Below are 22,292 nucleotides of genomic sequence, written 5' to 3' on the forward strand. Positions count from 1 at the left end.
AGAAGTGTAGTTCTATATGGATTTTATTTTTATTTTATTGTACCAATATATTTTATTTAAATAATGATTCGAACCACTTCATTCTAACAAAATTAAATTTGACATTATGGAAAAAAAAATATACGAGCATGACTCGAACCGATCATCATATAATACGTAAATCGATAGGAGGCAACACGTACCCATTGTTTTTGCATTGCCAAATGCCTAAATATGGCCAAAGGCTTTAATGCTCTTCTCAACACGTTGTTGCCAAAATTTTTAGCCTTTGCTAACGTGTAATTGATTCAGTTTCGTACTTAAGTAAATGCTAAATATTGCAATACTTGCTATTAGGATTAAAAGAAGGGTATGAAATAGAGATATTATTTTTTTAATAGTTTAATATTATATTAATAGTTTTATTTTAAATTTTAGAATTTTTATTTAGATTTAATTTTTTTAAGATGAAAGTGTTAAAAATTAATATAAAAATATTGATGTGATATTAACCTATTGAAAAAAGAATACAGATGACGTGGCGTCAATTTTTCATACTATCTATAACTTTAAATGACATAAGTAACTAAAAGTACTACTACTTTAACTAGTCAAATATTTAAAAATATTTCCTTGATAAATCAAGTGCTCTCACAAATCCAGTTAAAGCTGAGCTTAAAGTAGAAAGATAAAATCCAAAAATAATTGAATATAGATACTCCAAATATAGTACTTCCATTGTTTGAGTGTTTGATACACTGCTCGCCCTCAACATAAACAGAACACTCACCAAACCTAATTGGTTTTGTTATTTCAAATCTCTGAAACTATTTATAATGGCTTGACAATGTCATTAAAACATATATAATTCGTGTCGGATGAGAAAGTGTCTAAAAATCCTTCACCTTTATCCACAGTTCGACGATTGTTAGTTCCTCACCAGGACCGATGATGTTTTTCCATAAAAACTGGCTATGAAAATTAAATACCAACCAAATCACCACCAACATGACCGAACATGCATGCATGTTCCATATGTTGTTTTAAACCTCAAACGACACCTGGTCCACAAAATAGTCCATGTGTTTGCTTCTTCACCGAACTATATATATTTATATAATATCAAAAACAAAACAAAACCCGACACCACGAAATCCATGCATGTCATTCACTAGTGTACCAAATATGTCTACAAGCGTTACTACCGGTACCACCTTTCTTCTTCTTTTTCTCTTAGCCATGGCTACTGCCACCACTGGCTCACATTTAGAACAAGTTACGGAGGTGGTTCAAATGGCTAGGACCATGGTGGTGCAATCTAGGAACTTGGCTAAGGCTTCGATGAGCTTGTATGGGTTGCACAATACTATGCATTATCATGGTATGGGTTTGGCTGATTGTATTAAGTTGTATGATGAAAGTGAGTCTAGGCTCTCGGTTTTGCTATCCTCTCGAGGGTATACTGTCGATGATGCTCGGACGTGGTTGAGCGGCGTGCTTGCGAACCATCGGAGTTGTTCGGAAGGGTTGGGACAGAAGGATTTTGGGATTCAAGAACATGGACAGGGTCGAAATTTGACGAGTTTGGTTAGTGCAGCTTTGGCATTGTATACAATGCATGGGAAGGAAGCTGTTGTTGAGCAAGGTAATTTCTTTTAACTAATTAAATATTTGATAAATAATAATCTTAATAATATTTATAAAATATACCTTAAGATTTTTGCCCTTTAGATAAAATTTTGATTCGATGTAAGATAATATTAATAATTCGAAAATTTCTTTAGGTATAATCCATCTCCCTCAAGAAACTCTCACTAACTTTTAAGTGGGTTGAAATAAATTCATTGGTAATAAAATAAAATGTAGATAAAGTTATGTACTTTGGGTTTCGTGATTCATGCATCAATTATGGTGTTCATTTTTTGGTTAAATTGTGGTTTTAATCCCTTCACTATACTTAAAATTAAATTAATCAATAAACTAATACCGTTAATTACTCTAATTAAATAAAATACCAGCGTGGGTTTTTTCCTTAAAACACCCCTTTCAAAATACTAGCATTAGCTGGAAGGTATTTCTCGAATTAAATTATCTTTTCAAAAATAATTTAACATTTAAATTTTCAATGAAAAGATTAATTTATTTTCATTGTTTCCTGTACTTTGGCATGAAGTATTAGTCTTTAAATCTGGTTAACTATTTGGATTAACTGAATTCAAAAAATTTAAATTTTCCTTTTGCATAGAAACCTACCACTTACTAAATTACCTATTTGTTTTGTTCTCGACAGAGCTAATGCATAGACCACGACTCGGTGGGAAACTTTTAACATCATGGAACCCAACAACTTCAAAGGCTGATTTTGTCGTGTCAAAAGATGGCTCCGGCACTCACAAAACGATCAATGATGCGGTGGCCGCCGTTGCTAGGATAGGTAACAACCGTCGTCCAAGGGTAATCATTTATGTGAAAGCAGGGGTGTATAATGAGAAAGTAGACATTGACAAGAACCTTAAAAACATAATGTTGGTCGGCGATGGAATGGACAAAACAATCGTAACTGGTAACCGAAATGTTCCGGATGGTTCCACTACTTATGGCTCCGCAACATTCGGTAAGAAACTCGGGTTCAAATTTTAGATTTGATGATATTGATGGGTTTAATTCAGTTTTTTGTTTTTGTAGGTGTTTCCGGGGATGGTTTTTGGGCACGGGACGTGACATTTGTGAACACTGCCGGTCCGCATAAACATCAAGCTGTGGCATTAAGGGTAAGTTCGGACCATTCTGTGTTCTACCGCTGTAGCATCAAGGGTTACCAAGACAGTCTCTTCCTCCACTCGCTGCGACAATTTTACCGAGACTGTCACATACACGGCACAATCGATTACATATTTGGTGACGCCTCGGCCGTGTTGCAAAACTGCGACATCTTTGTCAAAAGACCGATGGACCATCAATCCAACATGGTAACGGCACAAGGGAGAGACGATCCCAACGAGAACACAGGGATTTCAATTATGGAATCCCGAGTGAGGCCAGCACCCGATTTCGATTCGGTCAAGCATTTGTTCAAGAGTTACTTAGGTAGGCCATGGAAGAAGTATTCAAGGACGGTGTTCATGAAGACGGACCTTGACGGTTTGATCGACCCCAAGGGATGGAATGAATGGAGCGGCAGCTTTGCGTTGTCAACGTTGTATTATGCGGAGTATAGGAACACAGGGAATGGTGCTTCGATCGGGAATCGAGTGAAGTGGCCCGGTTTTCATGTCTTCAACCGGGCCGAAGAGGCTAACCCTTTTACGGTAAATAGGTTCATACAAGGAGAGTTATGGATTCCGGAGACTGGTGTGCCTTTTAATTCAAGGCTTTAATTTAATGGTTTCTTATTGTAATTGTTAATGTTTTTGTGATGTGATAATAATGGCTTTAACAGTTTTAATCTAAAAATTATAGCTAAAATATTTTATGGGTTAGTTTGTATGTTATTTTAGTATTATTAATAAAAGCTTAAGAGATAATTGTGATTAATTAAGAGTTGAAGTTTAAATTAATTTTATATATTTTATATAAAGTTAAAATATGTCGTAAATACTGTTAAATTTTTAATCTTGTGATATTAATTCAATCAATAATTTAAATATAGTATAAATATAAATAGATAGTAAGACCCGATAGCCTTGCCAGTAACTGTCAAAGTGTAAATTTACTATTATATTAACATGTAATTTTTTAAAATTTGAAGAAATTACAAGATAATTTTACTATTTTGGGGACAAGATTACCCCCTACCCCATGTTGCAGGATCAATATACTGGTCACTATACAGACCAATATAATTAGATGAGCAACCCTCTGAGTAAACTCTAATGCTCCTAAAATTTATTATATATCTTGTAGAATCATCTAACCTCTAAACCCAATCTATCTTCCTATATAAGCCATCTTCAAATCCAATTCATCAAACACAATCAACACATGTATTCATCAAACACAATCAACACATTTTTTCTACAAAATAATTCAATGTAACTAAATTACTAGTAAGTTTACGTTGTAACTAAATTACTAGTAAGTTTACGTTTTAGTTACTTTAACTTTAAAAAATTACAAAATGGTCACTGAATCACTCAAAAGTTTTCATTAAGTCACTGTGCTGTTAAGTGTGTTTTTTTAAGTCTAACTTGTGAGTTTCAAGCGACGATTCAACGATCAATACGATAGATCAATGCTCATCGATGAGTAGAAGAATATGGTTTAAATCCATGTCAATCTGATGATCAAAGAAAAAAGTTATTTGGATTTTGGTTTGCAAATTCGTGACGGTCAAAGTTGTTTCATGAAAAATAGTTGAACTATATAAAAGAAGGAGAATAAGAGCTTTCTATTGTTGCAGACGGTGCAAACAGATAAGGTCATACAACAACAATTTTAACAACCCAATTACTTATATGAAAACTTTTAAATAATTTAGTGACTATTTTGTAACATTTTAAATTATGTGGCCAAAACATTAATGCACCCAAAAATAAAAGAGAAAACAAAAATAGAAAAGCCGAAGATAAAAGATAAGCCCAAAAACTATGAATTTTGAAAGCCCCAATTCCAAAAGCCCTAAAAGTCTAGAGCCTTATCTTCCTTGAGCCGACAATTAGGTATTTTTCAGACAAGATTGTACATTTTGGGCTGAAATTTCAATTTTTAAGTTAAACTCGATCGCTGGCAGATAAATAGATTGGGGAGAAATTTTATTAAGTTTTTAGGGATTTGTTTGTGGAACCCAGATTCTTTATTACTATAAAAGTTTAACCCTAATTTTCTCAACAAAAAAAATTCCCCAATTTATTTTTTCAATCACAAACAATTCAGTAATAGTTTATTGGTTCTTTCCTTTTAATTTATTTTTGAATTGAACCGGGTGGTTCAATCTTATACATAAGGTCCAATGGCTGGTGGCTCTGATGCGGCGGAGACGCTTTCATGTGCTCGTTGTAGCAATCCTGCTAGCCTTCAGTATGTTATTGTTTTCGCTTTAAAATATTATCATTTTTAGAATATCAAATTTTTTGGTGTAATTAACATTGGGTAGTTTTCAAATTTGTGAGATATTTTGAATTAGCTTGTAATTGGTTTATAGTGATTTTAAAAAAAATATATTTTGAGCATAAAAAAATGTGAATTGAGCTGTGTTTGGTTAATAGTGATGAACTTTACAATTAAGCTGAATCCGTTTGTTAATGATATAGCTTATTATCTGTAGGTGTCCTAAGTGTGTGGAGTTAAAGCTTCCTCGTGAAGGTGCTGCCTTCTGGTATGTAAATCCTTTTCTTGTAGATTTTTAATTAGTCCCTGTACTTTTCAAAAATTAAAATTTCTGTCTGATAACTGTTAAATTTATTAAGTTATGCTATTTTCAAAATTTAATGCGGCAAACATATGATGGTATATTAAATATTGTGTTAGCTTACTATTTCCACATAGTACTCTTTAAAAATCCAGTTAATGAATTAACGATTATCATTTATGTTAGTATTACAATATCAAAATTCAAAAGTATAGGGACTTAAATGATCCAATTGGAGAATATGATCTAAATCTACAACCCTATACATAGTACAGCACTAGCAATTGAATTTATCCAAATAGATTTAATTGTTACTGTTTGGGTAAGGACTAGACTAAAATTGACTAATTTGAACATCAAATTAAAGTAGGGACTAAATCCACAAATTTCACAAAGTATAGGGACTAATAGAAGAATGTAGCCCTTTTCTTCTTTAATGGTATTGTTTTTATTGACAGCACTCAGGATTGTTTCAAGGCTTCTTGGAGCTCACACAAGCCAGTTCATTTGAAGGCAAAGCTGTCTTCACTTGGTACAGATGGTGCTGGTGGACAAAACTCTGATTTAGCTAGTGAGGATTGGCTATATTGCTTGAGGAAAGGACAAAGTCGGACTCCGAAACTTCCTCCTTTTAATTGGACTGGGTACTTGTCTAAGATTGTAGTCCCTCTTTTACACTTTCTTTTTAAGCTTGGGTCCTTGTTATTTCTGATTTTTATTATTATCTTCGTTGTTCAGGTCACTTAGACCATATCCCATATCTGTCAAGCGTAATGTACCTGCTCACATTGATAAGCCTGATTGGGCTAATGATGTGAGTATTTCGAAATCAGTTCGTGTATATGGAATACTTATTAGCAATTGAGTGGGAAATTTGTTGATGAGCGACCTATTCATGAACAATTAACCTTATTTTCTCTCTTCTTTCGTGTTGGTTTTGCATTTCTAAGATATTTCTGTTCTCCTTTCAATGCAGGGAGTTCCAAAGGTTGAGCCGAACAGTGATTGGCAACATCGTGTTGAGGTAAGTTTATGCGAGTGAAATCTCTTCTTAAGCCTTAGAGAACTAATAATAAATACTTTATATGCTCCTTATGATTTTAGCTTCTTCCTTTTTTCTTATTAACTTTTGGTGTGTCTGTATGAAGATCAAGACTCCTGATCAAATTGAGAGAATGCGAGAAACATGTCGTGTAAGTTCCATCTTCCACTTGATTTTGTTTTTTGATTCACAGCCCTTTGTTCAATTTTTAGTTATATCCAGTTTTCTTTGGAATTGATTTTTAATTTTTCCCGAGTTATTTCAAGATCTCTTGGTGTTTAAATCTCTATTGCTAGATTGCAAGGGAGGTTTTGGATGCAGCTGCTCGAATGATCCGTCCTGGTGTAACAACAGATGAAATTGATCGAGTGGTTCATGAGGCTACTGTTGCTGCAGGTTTGAATGAACTTTCATTTTGCTGCATGTATTTGTGATTGTGCATCTACCTGGTTTCACCTACCTGGTTTCGCTTTATATGTAATCTCTCATGCAGGAGCTTATCCATCACCTCTCAATTATCATTTCTTCCCAAAGTCTTGTTGCACGTAAGTACTTCTATACATATTTGTTGAGTTTCTGGAGATTATTCTATTGATGGTAGAAATACCATGGAGGCCCCTGTACTAGGAGTCGGATTGTATTGTGCCCCCTTTACTCAAAAAATGGGCAAATTAGTCTCTGTACTTTAGATAAAAAAGCAAATTGGTCTTTTTTATTAAAAATTTCATCCATTTGTACGGTTAAAAACTGGCTTGATTGACAGAATAACCAGTCAGTGACATGTGGCATGCCACGTCTACCTCATGCTGACGTATAGGGACCAATTTTTAACAAAAAGACTTTAATCTAACGTACATGGACTAATATGCCCATTTTTTGAGTAGAGGGGGCAAAATGCAATCCAACTCCTAGTATAGGGGCCTGCATGGTACTTTTACCTTGTTGATTAATTAAAACATATTTCGTTTTCTTTTCCAGGTCAGTTAATGAAGTTATATGCCATGGGATTCCTGATGCAAGGTATTAGCTTTGTTCTAATTCTAGAAACTTTTACAGTGGTTACATTCATCGGTGGTATTTATCATTTACTAAGATGCGCTTGAACTGAAATCGGGTTGCCTTAGGAAACTGGAAGACGGTGATATTATAAATGTTGATGTGACTGTTTACTATAAAGGTGTTCATGGTAAGAATCTTCTCGTTTATATAATTCCAATGCCACATAGTGAAGCTCCGTACTTGATGAAGGATTGACTCATCGTGCAGGCGATTTAAACGAAACATATTTTGTGGGAAACGTAGATGAAGCATCTCGTAAGCTGGTACAGTGTACATACGAGTGCTTAGATAAAGCAATATCTATTGGTATGTGATTCATAGTCTTTTTTGTCGATGAGTTTTACATATTGTAATCTTTGCAATGGGATAGAGACTTGATTTCTGATAAATCTATTTTGGCACTCGAATTCCAGTTAAGCCTGGAGTGAGGTTTCGTGATGTTGGAGAAGTTATTAATCGCCATGCTTCAATGTCAGGGTTATCTGTGGTAATGTGTAAATTTGGTATATGCATATATATTCCGGTTCACATATCATCTCGATTACAGTTTTTGTTTACGTCGTGCTCTATCATCTTTTGTTACTATAGGTGAAATCATATTGTGGCCATGGTATTGGAGAGTTGTTCCACTGTGCCCCAAATATTCCCCATTATGGAAGTATCCTTATTAGATCAAGCTTCGCAAACCTGTTACATTTTATTTTTATGTTTAACTGTCCTAAATGCTTCATGGAAAATCGTGGTAAAAGTACCATGAGGGTCCTTGTACTAGGAGTTTTGCTCCCATTCACTTAAGCAAATTAGTCCTTGTACATTAGACCAATGAGCAAACTAATCTTACGTATAAGGACTAATTTGCCCATTTTTTGAGTAAAGGGGGTAAAATGCAATCCGGCTTCTAGTATTCCATGGTACTTTTATCGAAAATTGTCAAGACATTTAATGATTCAACTGCTTATGTAAACTGTTTCTTTTATCTGCTGCTTCTCTTAACCCGATCAGGAAATAAAGCCGTTGGGGTAATGAAAGCTGGACAGACTTTTACAATTGAACCAATGATTAATGCAGGTGACTCCCGAAGTTTAATACTTATTGACCACTTATAAATTCTTTTGTTTTACTCACTATGTCGATGGATTTTTGTCTATAGGCGTTTGGCGTGATCAAATGTGGCCTGATGGGTGGACTGCTGTGACAGCAGACGGCAAACGCAGCGCTCAGTTTGAGCATACTCTTTTGGTAACCTTCCATTTTCATTTCCATTTTGTTTGCTTAATGCAAGTAAAAGTACCTTAGAGGTCTCTATACTAGGAGTTAGATTGCATTTTGACCTTTCTACTAAAAAAAGGTAAATTAGTCTCTATATGCTAGATCAAAGAGCAAATTGTTTTTTTTTTTTGTTAAAAGTTTCATCCATTTGTATTGTTAAAAATTAGCATGGTTAACAGAGTAATTAGACAGTGACACGCATGTGTTGACATATAGAGACCGGTTTTTAACAACAAAAATGGATGAAATTTTTATCAGAAGGACCAGTTTGCTGTTTGATTTAATGTATAGGGATTAATTTACCCATTATTTTAGTATAGGGGGGCAAAATGCAATCTATTCCTAGCACAGGGTCTCCATTGTACTTTTACTGCTCTATGCATCATAGGTAGAGCTGCTATTTTCAATAAACATTCGGATTATGATCGTGTTCCTAGGGAACATTCTTGGTTGTTTTGCAATAATCTAATGATCCATGATTCCATTGGTGCAATCTTCTTCAATGCAGGTAACAGAAACTGGGGTCGAAGTTCTTACGGCTCGGCTACCATCATCGCCGGACGTGTTTCCTTGGTCAAACAAGTAATCTAATCTCAATTGTCCCATAAAATAATAGAACCCCAAGTTAAGTTAAAATCTATACATTATACTTATGGGCAAGAGATTATGCAGTGTACCCAATTTGGGGTACTCTTCGACCCTTTTTTGTTGAATGAGAGAAGAACCATACCATTTTCAATTTAAGCTTTTAATGGCAAGTTTTTAGTGTGTGATCATGTGTAAAATGGATTCATTCCCCCCTAGTTTTCTGTTTGTAACAAAGGATGATCATAATTTGGATGATGATGATTTGACGTTTGTAGACCATTATAAATTTTTCAGTTCTTTTCTACATTAATCAAGTTAGTTCACCTCACATACATATATCTCTATATAGATATATACTTTTAAAATAAGTTTTGATTGATGACATTAATTTAATTGAGTAATTACTAAAATATTTATTTATATACAAAATAAGTTACTTTATTATAAAGGTGTTTTTGTCTTTTTATGTTCTTTCTATATAAAGTCAATAATAATTCAATTACTTTAAACATTTAATTTTATCATTTCAACTAAATATTTATTTGACTTTTCATTAATTTTAATAAATATATTTACTATATAATTTTTTACTGTCCCATAATCTAGATTTCACTGTATATAAAATATATTCTTGAATTTAATAATTTTTTCAATTTTTTATCCGTATCAGTGTTGAAATTTTGCAACTTTTTGGAATTTGGCTACTTTTTAACTTAATCTTTGAATATTTTTTCCATTTCAGTTATTTTTCCCAATTTAGTTCTTTAATTTGAATTTAATAATATGATACTTTAGATTGTGTTTTATTATCATTAAAATGTTTAAAATTTTATATAAACTTTAAAAATACAAAAAATATTTAAATTATTATAATAAAACTTAAAAACTAAAAAAAAAAATTTGACGGTATAATAGAACCTTAAATGTCTTGTAATAAAATTTAAATTTAAGGATCAAATTAGAAAAATTTATAAAGTTCCAAGCTAACATGGACACAAAATCTTTTATTTGGCATTGTAATGTTGGTCCAATTAAATTTAAATTATATACTTTATAATAGCATAATTTTTCTTGAGGCGGCTAAGGTTTAAATAATTTTGTACAATATATTGGTTGGAAAATCGAGTTTAGATAATAGAACGAAAAATAAATTTAAGGAAAATTAAAGTTTTAAAATGAAATTTCAAAAAAGAAAATTAGTTGTGATATCTAAAGTAATATATACTTAATCAAAATTGTACCTTCTCGATTTATCTAAGATGAACACTTCAACCAAGTAGTCTTCTTCGTTATCCCCAAGCTCACATCTACCGACTAGTGGGGTAATTTTGTAATTTCTCTAAACTTTTGGACCAAGTTGTAAATAAGAAAAATATCTCTTTATATTGACTCAAGGCTTTCTTTATAATGAGAGAGTTTAGATAATTCAACTATTATTAAACTTAATCAATTTAATATTAAATTTTATTAAATTAATAGAATATTTATCTATAAGATAAACATTAAATTTAACTTAATATTAAGATAATCACTCTAATATTAAATTAATAAAATTCTATTAAGATAAGTATTAAATTTAATTTAATATTAAATTTAATAAAATAATAATATTTCTTAAATAGTTAATCTGAAATCAAATTCTTTGGTTGAGTCCTAATAGGAGTGTAATTCTTTCACTGCTCAATCATCGAAGACCCACACTGCCGCCAACCATTTTCCGGCCACAGGAATGCCACCTTCGTAGTCGCCAGCACCCCGAGCTAGTTCGGTTTCTACCAGTTAAATTTGGGCTAGTGACGACCCGACCAGTTCAGTCTAGCCACCGGTTGGACCATCGACCTGGTTTCACATAACAGGCCCAGTTTGATCGATTTTTGGATCTTGGTCTCGGTTTTGGGCTCCCGAGCTCATTTTACGATCTCAAGTCCAATTTTCAAGTTCAATTACCCATTAAACCAATTGTCTGACTTAAAAAGTTAATTTTCAAAAATATTATATTAATTTTAATTAATTTGATTAATTTAATTGTACTTTATCAAAATTAATTTTCCCAAAAATCACTTAGATTTTTCAAATTAACTTTTCAAGAAATTTTTTAATCAATTTCTCTAGTTGAACAATTCTTACGACTACCCAAGTTAATTCCACATCGAATAAATTGACTCAATTAAATTATTTCCAAAGTCGTAAAATTTACTTCTAATTCAAATGTAGTCCAGTCGAGCTTTTGTTGAGCTAGCGGAGGAACCAATCGGACATATAACATTAGGCTCTAGTAATTACAATTATGTTCAGAAGCATCATTTCGATTATTTACTATTACTTAATCATGAAGTCAATTCACAAGAAGTAACATGATTGAAAATTCCTTAATGTATACTATAAACAAAAGCAATTCATCCAATTGCTTTGTCCAATTACCTCGTCATGTATGTGTCACTCTTATATTTCCTTTGAGTTAAACACATTTACTAAATACAATTCTATTTTATCTCATTGTCACCATTGTGTCTTCTTAATAATTAATATGATCACTGTCAATAAATGAATGTGATAATTTGCTCGTTCAAGAACTAGCAACCCGTGACCAGGTTCCATATTTATCAATCCACACAATGTCAATGAGAGAATATTGTTAACTCTTTATGAGAGGATATCGTTATCATACACAAGTCATGTACTCAACATTCTGACTATCGGCTCGACCATCTTTAGAGCATAAGCCTCCACTTATATCAAAGCACATGAGTTATATACACATGTTCAACGACTAACTCAAAATTTAGGTAAATCACACCATGACTGTCACAAGCGAATTAATCCACAAACGAATTCAGAATTAATTAATTTTGGATTCAATTCAATGTATCATTTTGCCAATGAATACATCTATGTCTTTACCCGTGGAGTCAACTGTTCAGATAGCCAAGACTAGCCATCTCTTAAATTGAAATTGTAGACGACATAATAATCCTTCTCAATATTTGAATCAAATACTCATTTTGATTCTTTTACGAGATTACGGACTCGTATAAATTATCTATTAAAATAAGTTATCTTTCTCGTAATGTAAACATTTTTATAATGTCTTTTATCATCAACTTGAACTTAGACAATCAATAAACTAACATATACTTGTTACAATTTTACTATGCATGCAAAATATGAAAGAAAGAAGTACAAAAGACATAACATTAAAATGTAAAATTTATTCATCGTTTAAGTACATAAAACAAATAATTACATGCTTATTATAATATAGACACGTTTCCCAACATATATATTAATAACGAATTTAGATGGATGCTTCAAAAATTATATCGTTGACTTTTAAATTGAGGGGTTTTGATTTGGTAATCTTTTCATAAACATAATTGCAAATTTTAGGGACTAAAAGTTATATTAACCCAAAAAAAGTTGGTGCCCATGTACTTTGCCTTCTCTTCCTCGAATATATCAACTGAAGTCATTTCGATCGCCCTTTCACCAACCTCACTCAACTGAGTCGACTCGATCAAAAAACAACAATGGCCTCTACTTCATCTCTCACTCTGTCTCAAGCTCTCCTAGCTCGAACCATCTTTCCGATGGGTTCACCCAATCCTCCGACTACCGTGTTTCACTTCCCACCACCACTTTCTCCGGTCTCAAGCTCACTACCCCGCGCTCCCGTCGAGTCCTTCCCACGCGCTTAAACCGGAGTCTCCGAGTCCGTTCCGCTGCCGTGGAGACAATCGGCACTCCCGCCGAGACTTCCTTATTGGAAAAATCAGTCAACACGATCAGATTCTTAGCTATTGATGCTGTCGAAAAGGCTAATTCCGGTCACCCTGGGTTACCCATGGGTTGTGCTCCGATGGGTCACATTTTATACGATGAAATCATGAGGTATAATCCTAAGAACCCTTATTTTCCTTTTGTCTGCTGGTCATGGTTGTATGTTGCAATATGCTCTGCTTCACCTTGCTGGTTATGATAGTGTTCAGGTAAAGCTTTTAAACTTTGTATCCATGTCCGATTCGGTGAAAAATTGGATTTGGGTTTATTTCCTTTCAATTCTTTTTAATGTTTTGCATTTAGTACGGTGTAACGTGTAATTGAGTACATAAACTTTTATTTGTTTATGAAACTTGAATTAAATTGTGTTTCATATATATATATAAATTTATTTATTTATTTTCATATCGTATTAATAAAAAAAATTATATAATATATTAATATAATTTCCTACTTGATAATATTATTAGTAATTTGTGAAAATAGGATAAAATAAAAATTTTATTTATAAAATTGTGCCAAACTAAAATTCATATATACATTAGTTTTGATATTTATCTCTAAAAAATTGAAAAAAGAGTTGATTATTAGATTAAAGAACTAAACTTTACAGTTATTGGATTATGTTGTAGGAAGATGATTTGAAGAATTTAGAACACCAAGACATCCTGAGAATTTTGAAACACCTGGAGTTGAAGTTACAACTGGTATGTTAGAGGTCAAATTATGTTTTGGTCCCTCTACTATTAAGAAGTTTGTGATTTAGTCTTTGGAATTTGGTTTTCGCCTTTATAATATCATTTTGTTGGAAGCGGTGATTGTGTTTTTAAGAAAAATTCATATCAGTATTTTGTATAATTAATGATATTATAAACATAGAGGGACAAAATAGTACATGATTAAAATATAGGGCTAATCACAAATTTGAGCATAATAAAGAGATCAAAACCACAATTTGATACTATGTATCATATTGACATGGCATATATATATTGTTGGAAGTGTTGATTAGGTTTTAAGAACAATTCATATAGTTAAAATGTATTTAACTATTTGGATTAACTAACGATATTATAAATATAGAGGGACAAAATTATACCAGATTAAAATATAGGGACTAAAGACTAAATACTAAATTTGAGCATAATAGAGGGATCAAAACCATAATTTGATTGTAGGTTATACTTAAAAGTTATTATATATATAGAATTTTGTCAAGAAACATGTCATTGTCATAGACTCATACTATAAATAAAGCAAATGCATGTACTTATGTCACGGGGTTAGAATTTTAATCTCACAAACCGCGCGACTTTAGGTGATTTCTTTATTTCGAATCTACCTAAGTCAGTGCAACTCTCACAAAAGTGAGAATTCTTGCAGAAGTTCTTTAAGACATCGAAATATAGCGGAAGCAAACTCGAATCGAAAGAGCAACGAAGAACAAAAAAGTCAAAGGAAAATGATGCACACAAGATGTTTGAGTAGATGCTCTCAATATATTCTTTAGCTTAAAAAGAATTAAGTAATTACAAATGAAGGGAGTGCATTTATTTATAGTTGAGCTCCATTAGATCCAACGATACAGATTAAATTACATTAATTGTTGAGATTAGTTCTCATCTACAATAAGAGAGTCCTAAGGGATTTAAATTCTATGCATGTTCATTTTTTAGGATTTAAAATAATTATCTTGGTAAAATACAATTTACTAGAGTGGTTCAATTCAATTAGGATTCAAGTAGATGAGTCTTGAGTCTTTTCCACGTGATGGGTCGGTCCTGACGAGCCGAATGACCCTAAGGGAACATGAAGTGTCTAAAATATGCGCATTAGTTATGAGATCCTTTGCGCGACCCATGACATTCTCCCCTACCTGTTCTCGCAACTCCCTCATTGCATCATCGGAATGGAACTGGCCCATCTTCTCTTGGAATTATCATAGAACCTCAACAGGTTCCAAACTAGCCTAACTGTCGGGAAGTCCCTTCCATTGTACGAGGTACTCATGCCTCGACTTGTAGTACTTCCGTCAGATTACTCAGTCTGCTATGATGCACCCAACATCACAATTGTAGGAGATCTTTACTCCTATTGGTGCTCGTTCGGACTTGCTTTGATTTAGATCTTCTTGATCCTCATGGAAAGGCTTAAGCATATTGACATAGAACACCGGATGGAACTTGAGTTTTGCTAGCAACTCTAGTTTTTAGGTTACCTTGCTTGCACTTTCAGAATTCTGAAAGGTCCCTCATACCGTCACACAAGCCCCTTGTGCAAGCTAATGTGACACAAAATTAAGTGTTGTTTAGCAAGAACTGAGTTACCAACGTGATATTGTACATTTCTGTGATTCTGATAAATCCATTTCTTGTTGTGCTTACTTGCCTTATGTAAGCAAGCTCAGGCTAAGTCATTATGCTTTTGCCAGTCTTTAGCAAATCAATAAGGTACTAGATTTGGTCATTCGTAACGAGTCGCAACAACATTGGGTGTCAGTGATTGTTGCCCCATCACTATCTCGAAAGGACTCTGATTCGTGGCCCTATTCCGCTGCAAGTTATAAAAAAATTTGGGCCACATCAAACAACTTTGACCAGTCCCTCTGTGTGGAATTCACATAGTACCGAAGATAAGTCTGCAATAAAGCATTTACTCTCTTAGTTTGCCCATCAGTTTGCAGATGCATGATAGTAGAAAAGGTCAAGTCTGACCCCATCAACTTGTACAACTCTATCTAGAATCGATCACTGACAATAGATTGTGGCACCCCCAATATTTCACCACATATCTAAGGAACAAATGAGCTACCTCGTCAGTAGGGCACTCATTGGTTGCTAGAATGAAAGTTTCATACTTGGAAAATCTGTCAAACATAACAACAATACTTGCAAACCATCAGATTTAGGCAAACTAATAATAAAAACCATGGATACACTCTCTCATGGACGTTCCGGAATGGGCAAAGGCTGTAATAAATCGACTGACGTTTTCAACTCTATCTTGTCTTATTAGCACACTAGACAAGTTTTCATATAAGTCTCAACATCATCACCCATATGAGGCCAATAATAACGGTCCTCAAAAGAGCCAGAGTGCAGTGTCTACTTAGATGGCTAGCTCGAGTCATGACACTACTTTATGACTTTCTTGTAGTTTCCCATATTGAAGCACATAAAGATGATACCCCTAACTGTACAACAAATCTCCCTTGAGCCAAAATTGTATTGTTTTCCCTTTTTTTGGTAAGTTCTATCAATGTTTTGGCTGTGGGATCATTGAACAATCCCTCTTTAATGCGCTTTAATAAAAAGTTATCTGGTTGGTTGATTGCTGCAAACTCCATTTTTTAGCTTAATGCATTAGCCATTACATTGGATTTCCCCGGCTTATATTCTATGCAGAAATCAAATTCCGTCAAGAAAACCTACCAACGAGTTTGTTTGGAGGATACCTTTTTCTGAGAAGAAAATAACCATTTTCCACATTGTTTGTAAAGACCATGAATCTGAAACCTAGCAAATAGTGTCTCCATGTGTGCAAACAATGCACCATTGTGGTCATCTCTTTCTTTTGAATCGTGTACCACCATTCAGTATCATTAATACTCCTCTAATAGAATAGTTTAATGCATCCGTATGCACCTTATACGATTTGGTATAATCCGACAACGCAAGCACAAGCTTTTTTATCATCACATTTTTCACTTGATCAAAGGTTTTACGAAATTGTTCATTCCAATCCCATATCTTACTGTTCTTCAATAGGTCTGTCAAGGATGCGGTGATTTTGGAGTAGCCTTGGATGGAGCGTCAATAATAGTTTACCAACCAAGAAAAGATCACAACTCAGTTTCCTTGGTTGGTGGTTCACAACCAGCAATTGCCTAAATTTTTTCATTGTCCATCCAGACTTTTCCACATTCCACAATGTGGCCTAAGAATGGCACCTCGCGCTGAGCGAACGAGCATTTATCCTCTTTGAAAAAAGATAATTCTCTCGCAAGGCTTGGAACACTTCCCTTAAATGCTCCACATGTTGCTTAAGTAACTTGATGTAAACCACAATATTGTCAAGGTAAATAGCCACAAAAAAATCTAGAAAAGGTTGAAGTACCTTATTCATTAGGGTACAAAATTTTGTTAGAGCATTGGTTATTTTGAAGGGCATAACCAAGAACTCATACGAGCCATAACACATCACGCAAGCTGTCTTTAGCTCGTCCCCTTCGGCTACCTTGACTTGGTGGTACCCAGATCGCAAATCTAACTTGGTAAACCATATTGCACTTCCCAATTGATCAAAGAAATCTATAATGAGATGAACCGGGTACCTATTTTTCATAATAATCTTGTTTAATGCCCATAAATCAATGCACAATCTTAATAACTCATCGTGCTTTTTCTGAAACAAAATCGATGTACCAAACGGGGCTTTAAATGGTCTAATGAACCCACAATATTTTCGTAAATTTTTTAACTTTAGTGGAGAAATACAATATGGGACCTTAGCTGACGAGCTCAGATTGGGCATCAACTCAATCTTGTGACCCACCTCCCTCTTAGGTGATAATGTTTTGGGCAACTCGGCAGCCATCACATCCTAAAAAAACTTTATAATTGTACTATTTCCTTCGAAATTTCATTAATAGACTCGATAAAATCGTCGACTTTCAAGGTTTCTAAGTATGAAACTTCATCTCTGCATACCTATTTTACAAACTAGATTATCGATAATACCTTGACTTCCATACCCTTCTCTCGCTTAATTGACACTACACATCAGTGACATAGATCCAGAATGCACATGCAATCAACAAAAGGGACAAGAAGTGCATTAACTCGATCAAGGAATTTTAATCCAACCATAAAGTCATTATCATCAAGTGGTATTACCTTGATAGTTTCCTTTTCGGTCCAACTGCCAAGTTAAAGTTCAACTTATTTTGCAACACCCATTATTGGGACCCTTTTGGAACTCATTGTCTCAATCTACCCCAGTTTTCCCTCAAGCTTGAGGCCAAGATTCTAAGTAGACTCTTTAGACATGAATAGATATAAAGCGTTTGTGTCCACCAGTGCATTCAATCTTCCACCTGCCACCATGATGTCTATAAACATCAGTTCCTTTTGTTTACAACCCTTCTTGCCTTCAACAAACTCATGATTGAGTTAAACTTCAACTGTGTTTTTTTTTACTCATTATCTTCTTTGATGGCAGAAACATAGATCGTTTCAGATAATCCCTTACCATATGTGAACCTTTATAAATGAAGCATTTCAATAGCCTCTTCTTCTTTTCCCATTGCTTATCAAGTTTAGCTTTTGAACCGTTTGGTTCTTACCGTCGTCATTCCTTGTTAGTCTATCTTTTTCTCCCTCACCATTGCTTTTTGGTTTGAATTTGGGCTTGGAAGACTCAAATCTTTCTGACTTCTTAGTACCTGGCTTAAGAAGCGACTCTGCAACGGTCATGGTTTTGGTAAGTTCCTCGACTCCATGTCTTTTCAATTTCTGTTTAACCCACGGTTTTAACCTATCCATGAAAAAGAAGATGTCTTCTCACTCAAATCAGTAATTTGGAGCATCAATTCACTGAACTCCATATATTCCTGAATTGTGCCATGTTACGAAGATCAACGCAACTTAACCCAAACCTCTTTCTCCCCATATTTGGGGGTAAAATTGCTCCTTGAACTCTTTTTGGAACTCCTCTCAAGTCTCAATTTCGGTCTCAACTTGCTTTTCATCTGTGGACCTATGACACCACCGTAGAAGAGCGACATCAGTAAAATATATGAAAGTAGTATTTACCTTAGCATCATCTTTCTTGATACCCATGATACAGAAGTATTACTACATTTCTCATAAGAAGTTGTCCACTTCCCTTGCGAACATTATCCTCTTAAACTTTTTTGATTTAGGGATATTAATCTTATGGCTTAATGTCGCATTCAACACCCTTTTTCTTATAGCAACTCTTCACACCGTGAGCTCCCCCTTGAGTTCCTCGATCTTTGGGTTCAATGTTGTCACTATGGCTTCAAGAGCATTATTCTTTTCAATCAGCTTATCCATAAAATAGTGTTAAAAAGCGCTTGCAATGTGTCCACATTGAAACTAATGCCCTCTGTAAATATTCATTGAACTGCTATTTTATCGGGTCTAACTCCTCAATGTGTGTCTTCATTACCTCGAACGTTTCCTTCACTTCCCCCATGGGTTCCTCAAGATGGACCACATGACTTTCCAAAGTCGATAGCATATCCCTTGATTTGCTTCGTTTCTTTCCCCTCTCATGGGTTTTTATTGGGACATTCTACTCATCTGCTCCTTTTGACATTTCAACGTTACCTTCGTAACCTTAATTCGGATACCAACTATCACAGGACTAGAAACTTAATCTTGCAAACCATACGACCTTAGGTGATTTCTTTACTCCAAATTTGCCTACGTTAGCCTAGTTGTCGAAAAACTAAAAATTCTCATAAAAGTTCTTTAAGGCACTAAAATATAGGAAAAGCGAACACAAACCGAACGAGCAACAAAAAATAAAAAAGCCAAAGGAAAGCGATGCACACAAGATGTTTGAATAAATGCTCTCAATATATTCTTTAGCTCAGAAAGAATGAAGTGATTACAAATGAATGTGAGACTCCAGATTTAATGGTACAGACTAAATTACATCAATTACTGATATTAGTTCTCATCTACAATAAGAGTCTTAAGGGATTCAAATTGTTTACGTGTTTATCATTTAGGATTTACAATAATTATCCTGATAAAATACAATTTACTGGAGTGTTCCAATTCAACCAGGATTCAGTAGATGAGCTTTGAGTATCTTTCAAGTGATGGGCCAATCCTGACGGGCCGAATGACCCTAAGGAAACATGAAAGGTCTGAAATATGCGCATCAGTTATGGACTTCTTTGCGCGGCCCGTGACACTTATATGTGGCATATTTTCTTTTACATACAGGTCTTCTTGGTCAATGTATTGCAAATGTTGTCCAGTTGGCTCTAGCCGAGAAGCACCTAGTTGCTAGGTTCAACAAGCCTAACAATGAGATTTTTGACCACTACACGTATGATTACTTTTCGAGTTCTTACTGTTCATTGTGTTATGATATCTTCTATGGATAATAAATTGATATTTTTTTTGTAGGTATGCTATTTTAGGTGATAGTTGTCAAATGGAGGGTATTGCGAACGAAGCTTGTTCGCTTGCCGAACATTGTGGACTTGGAATGCTTATAGCTTTCTACGATGACAATCACATTTCACTCGATGGTGACACTGAAATTGCCTTTATCGAAAATGTTGATGAATGTTTTAAGGGGCATGGGTGGCATGTTATTTGGGTCAAGAATGGGAATACTGGTTACGATAAGATTCGTGCTGCTATTAAGGAAGCAAAGGCTGTCAAAGACAAGCCCACTTTAATCAAGGTTAGATATTATCTAGATGCTTGTTGAGTTTATAGTTGGAATTAAGGTCGTAAAAACTATCTTCCTATTGTTCTTTGCAGGTGACAACCACCATTAGTTATGGATCTCCGAACAAGGCAAACTCGTACAATGTTCACGGTAGTGCATTGGGTGCCATGGAAGTGGATGCTACTAGGAAAAACCTTACGTGGCCACACGAGCCATTCCATGTACCCGAAGATGTTAAAAGGTAAAGAGATTTGTAGATGTTTCAATATATACATTTGATTATGTTTTCTTGTTTGGTGTTCGAAACTTTTTTCCTGTATTTACAGGCATTGGAATCGCCATGTCCAACAGGGAGCTGCCCTTGAAGTCGAATGGAATGCAAAGTTTGCTGAATATGAGAAGAAATACAAAGATGAAGCTGCAGAGCTCAAATTAATAATCACTGGTGAACTACCAGCCAAATGGGATAAGCACTTCCAGTGAGTAACCCTCTTATTGTCTTGAGTCCTGAGTCCCGACTAAATTTAGTCAAACACTTAAATTCTTAGACAAATCTTGTTTCGTATGTAAAATGAGCCTTTTTTTGTTTACAAATTTTCAGACATATACTCCGGAGAGCCCGGCTAATGTTACCAGAAACCTCTCTCAACAAAATCTCAATGCTTTTGTAAAAGTACTCCCGGGTTTTCTTGGTGGAAGTGCAGACCTTGCTTCTTCCAACATGACATTACTCAAAATGTATGGTAATTTTCAGAAAGTCACCCCCGAGGAACGTAATCTTAGGTTTGGTGTTAGAGAACACGGAATGGGAGTCATTTGCAACAGCATTACATATCATAGCCCCGACCTTATTCCGTATTGTGCTACTTTCTTCGTTTTCATCGATTACATGATAGCTGCTATTAGGATGCCTGCATTGAGTCAAGCCAGAGTTATTTACGTTATGACACACGATTCCATTGGTAGCAGGGAAAATGGACCAACCCACCAACCAATCGAACACTTAGCTAGCTTTCGTGCAATGCCTAATGTTTTCATGCTTCGTTCAGCTGATGGAAACGAAACTGTTGGTGCATACAAAGTTACTATCCTCAATAGAAACACACCTTCCATTATCGCACTCTCTCAACGAGAACTACCCCAACCATCTAGAACTTCCATCGAGGGGGTCGAAAAAGGTGGCTACATTATATCAGACAATTTTTCAGGAAACAACCTCGACATAGTCCTAATCGGAACTGGTTCTGAATTGGAAATTGCTGTTAAAGCTGCCAACGAACTAAGGAAGGGCGAAAAAGCTGTTCGGGTCGTCTCCCTTATTTCTTGGGAACTATTCGATAATCAATCAAACGCCTACAAAGAAAGTGTTTTACCATCTAGTGTATCATCTAGGCTAAGTATTGAAGCTGGATCAACTTTCGGGTGGAAAAAGATTGTTGGATTGAAAGGGAAGGCAATTGGAATTGATTGGTTTGGGGCAAGTACACCGACAGGTAGATTATACAAAGAATTCGGTTTAACACCAGAGGTTGTTGCAGCTGCAAAGGAACTTTGCTAGGCATTATTAGGTGCTTTTTGTGGCTGTTTTTGTTTTTAATAATAAAAGGAACCATCCAAATTTCTTATGTTGCTTTTATGATTTTATATGTTTATGAATTTGTAATCCCTCTTTGAACTATTTTCAATTTGTTGGTGTCATGAGTTAATTAGATACTAACTTAATTGATAAATTATTAAATGAGTTATTTTATAATAAAGGTATTTTTGTCTTTTCATATTCTTTTTATATAAAAT

At 34.5% G+C, this 22,292-nt stretch overlaps 2 protein-coding genes and 1 pseudogene across 2 annotated transcripts; all 3 read left to right on the forward strand.

The window, feature by feature from the left end:
- The first annotated feature begins 1,133 nt into the window (after window positions 1–1,133).
- Window positions 1,134–3,458, forward strand: LOC105763787 (probable pectinesterase/pectinesterase inhibitor 36). Its single transcript, XM_012582137.2, has 3 exons — window positions 1,134–1,624; window positions 2,270–2,593; window positions 2,665–3,458. The coding sequence occupies exons 1-3, from the start codon at window positions 1,141–1,143 to the stop codon at window positions 3,354–3,356; spliced, it is 1,500 nt and encodes a 499-aa protein (XP_012437591.1). The 5' UTR covers window positions 1,134–1,140; the 3' UTR covers window positions 3,357–3,458.
- Window positions 3,459–4,667: 1,209 nt separating this feature from the next.
- LOC105763788 (methionine aminopeptidase 1A) lies at window positions 4,668–9,614 on the forward strand. Its single transcript, XM_012582138.2, has 16 exons — window positions 4,668–4,995; window positions 5,243–5,293; window positions 5,785–5,970; window positions 6,065–6,140; window positions 6,303–6,350; window positions 6,475–6,519; window positions 6,665–6,764; window positions 6,862–6,913; window positions 7,347–7,388; window positions 7,493–7,554; window positions 7,635–7,733; window positions 7,841–7,914; window positions 8,016–8,085; window positions 8,430–8,495; window positions 8,578–8,666; window positions 9,205–9,614. Exons 1-16 carry the CDS (start codon window positions 4,928–4,930, stop codon window positions 9,280–9,282), a joined length of 1,206 nt encoding a protein of 401 aa, XP_012437592.1. The 5' UTR covers window positions 4,668–4,927; the 3' UTR covers window positions 9,283–9,614.
- Window positions 9,615–12,770: 3,156 nt separating this feature from the next.
- LOC105763794 (transketolase, chloroplastic-like) lies at window positions 12,771–22,273 on the forward strand (annotated as a pseudogene).
- The last annotated feature ends 19 nt before the right edge of the window (window positions 22,274–22,292 follow it).

This window comes from Gossypium raimondii, chromosome 12 (assembly GCF_025698545.1).
Source record: "Gossypium raimondii isolate GPD5lz chromosome 12, ASM2569854v1, whole genome shotgun sequence".
NCBI lineage: Eukaryota > Viridiplantae > Streptophyta > Magnoliopsida > Malvales > Malvaceae > Gossypium > Gossypium raimondii.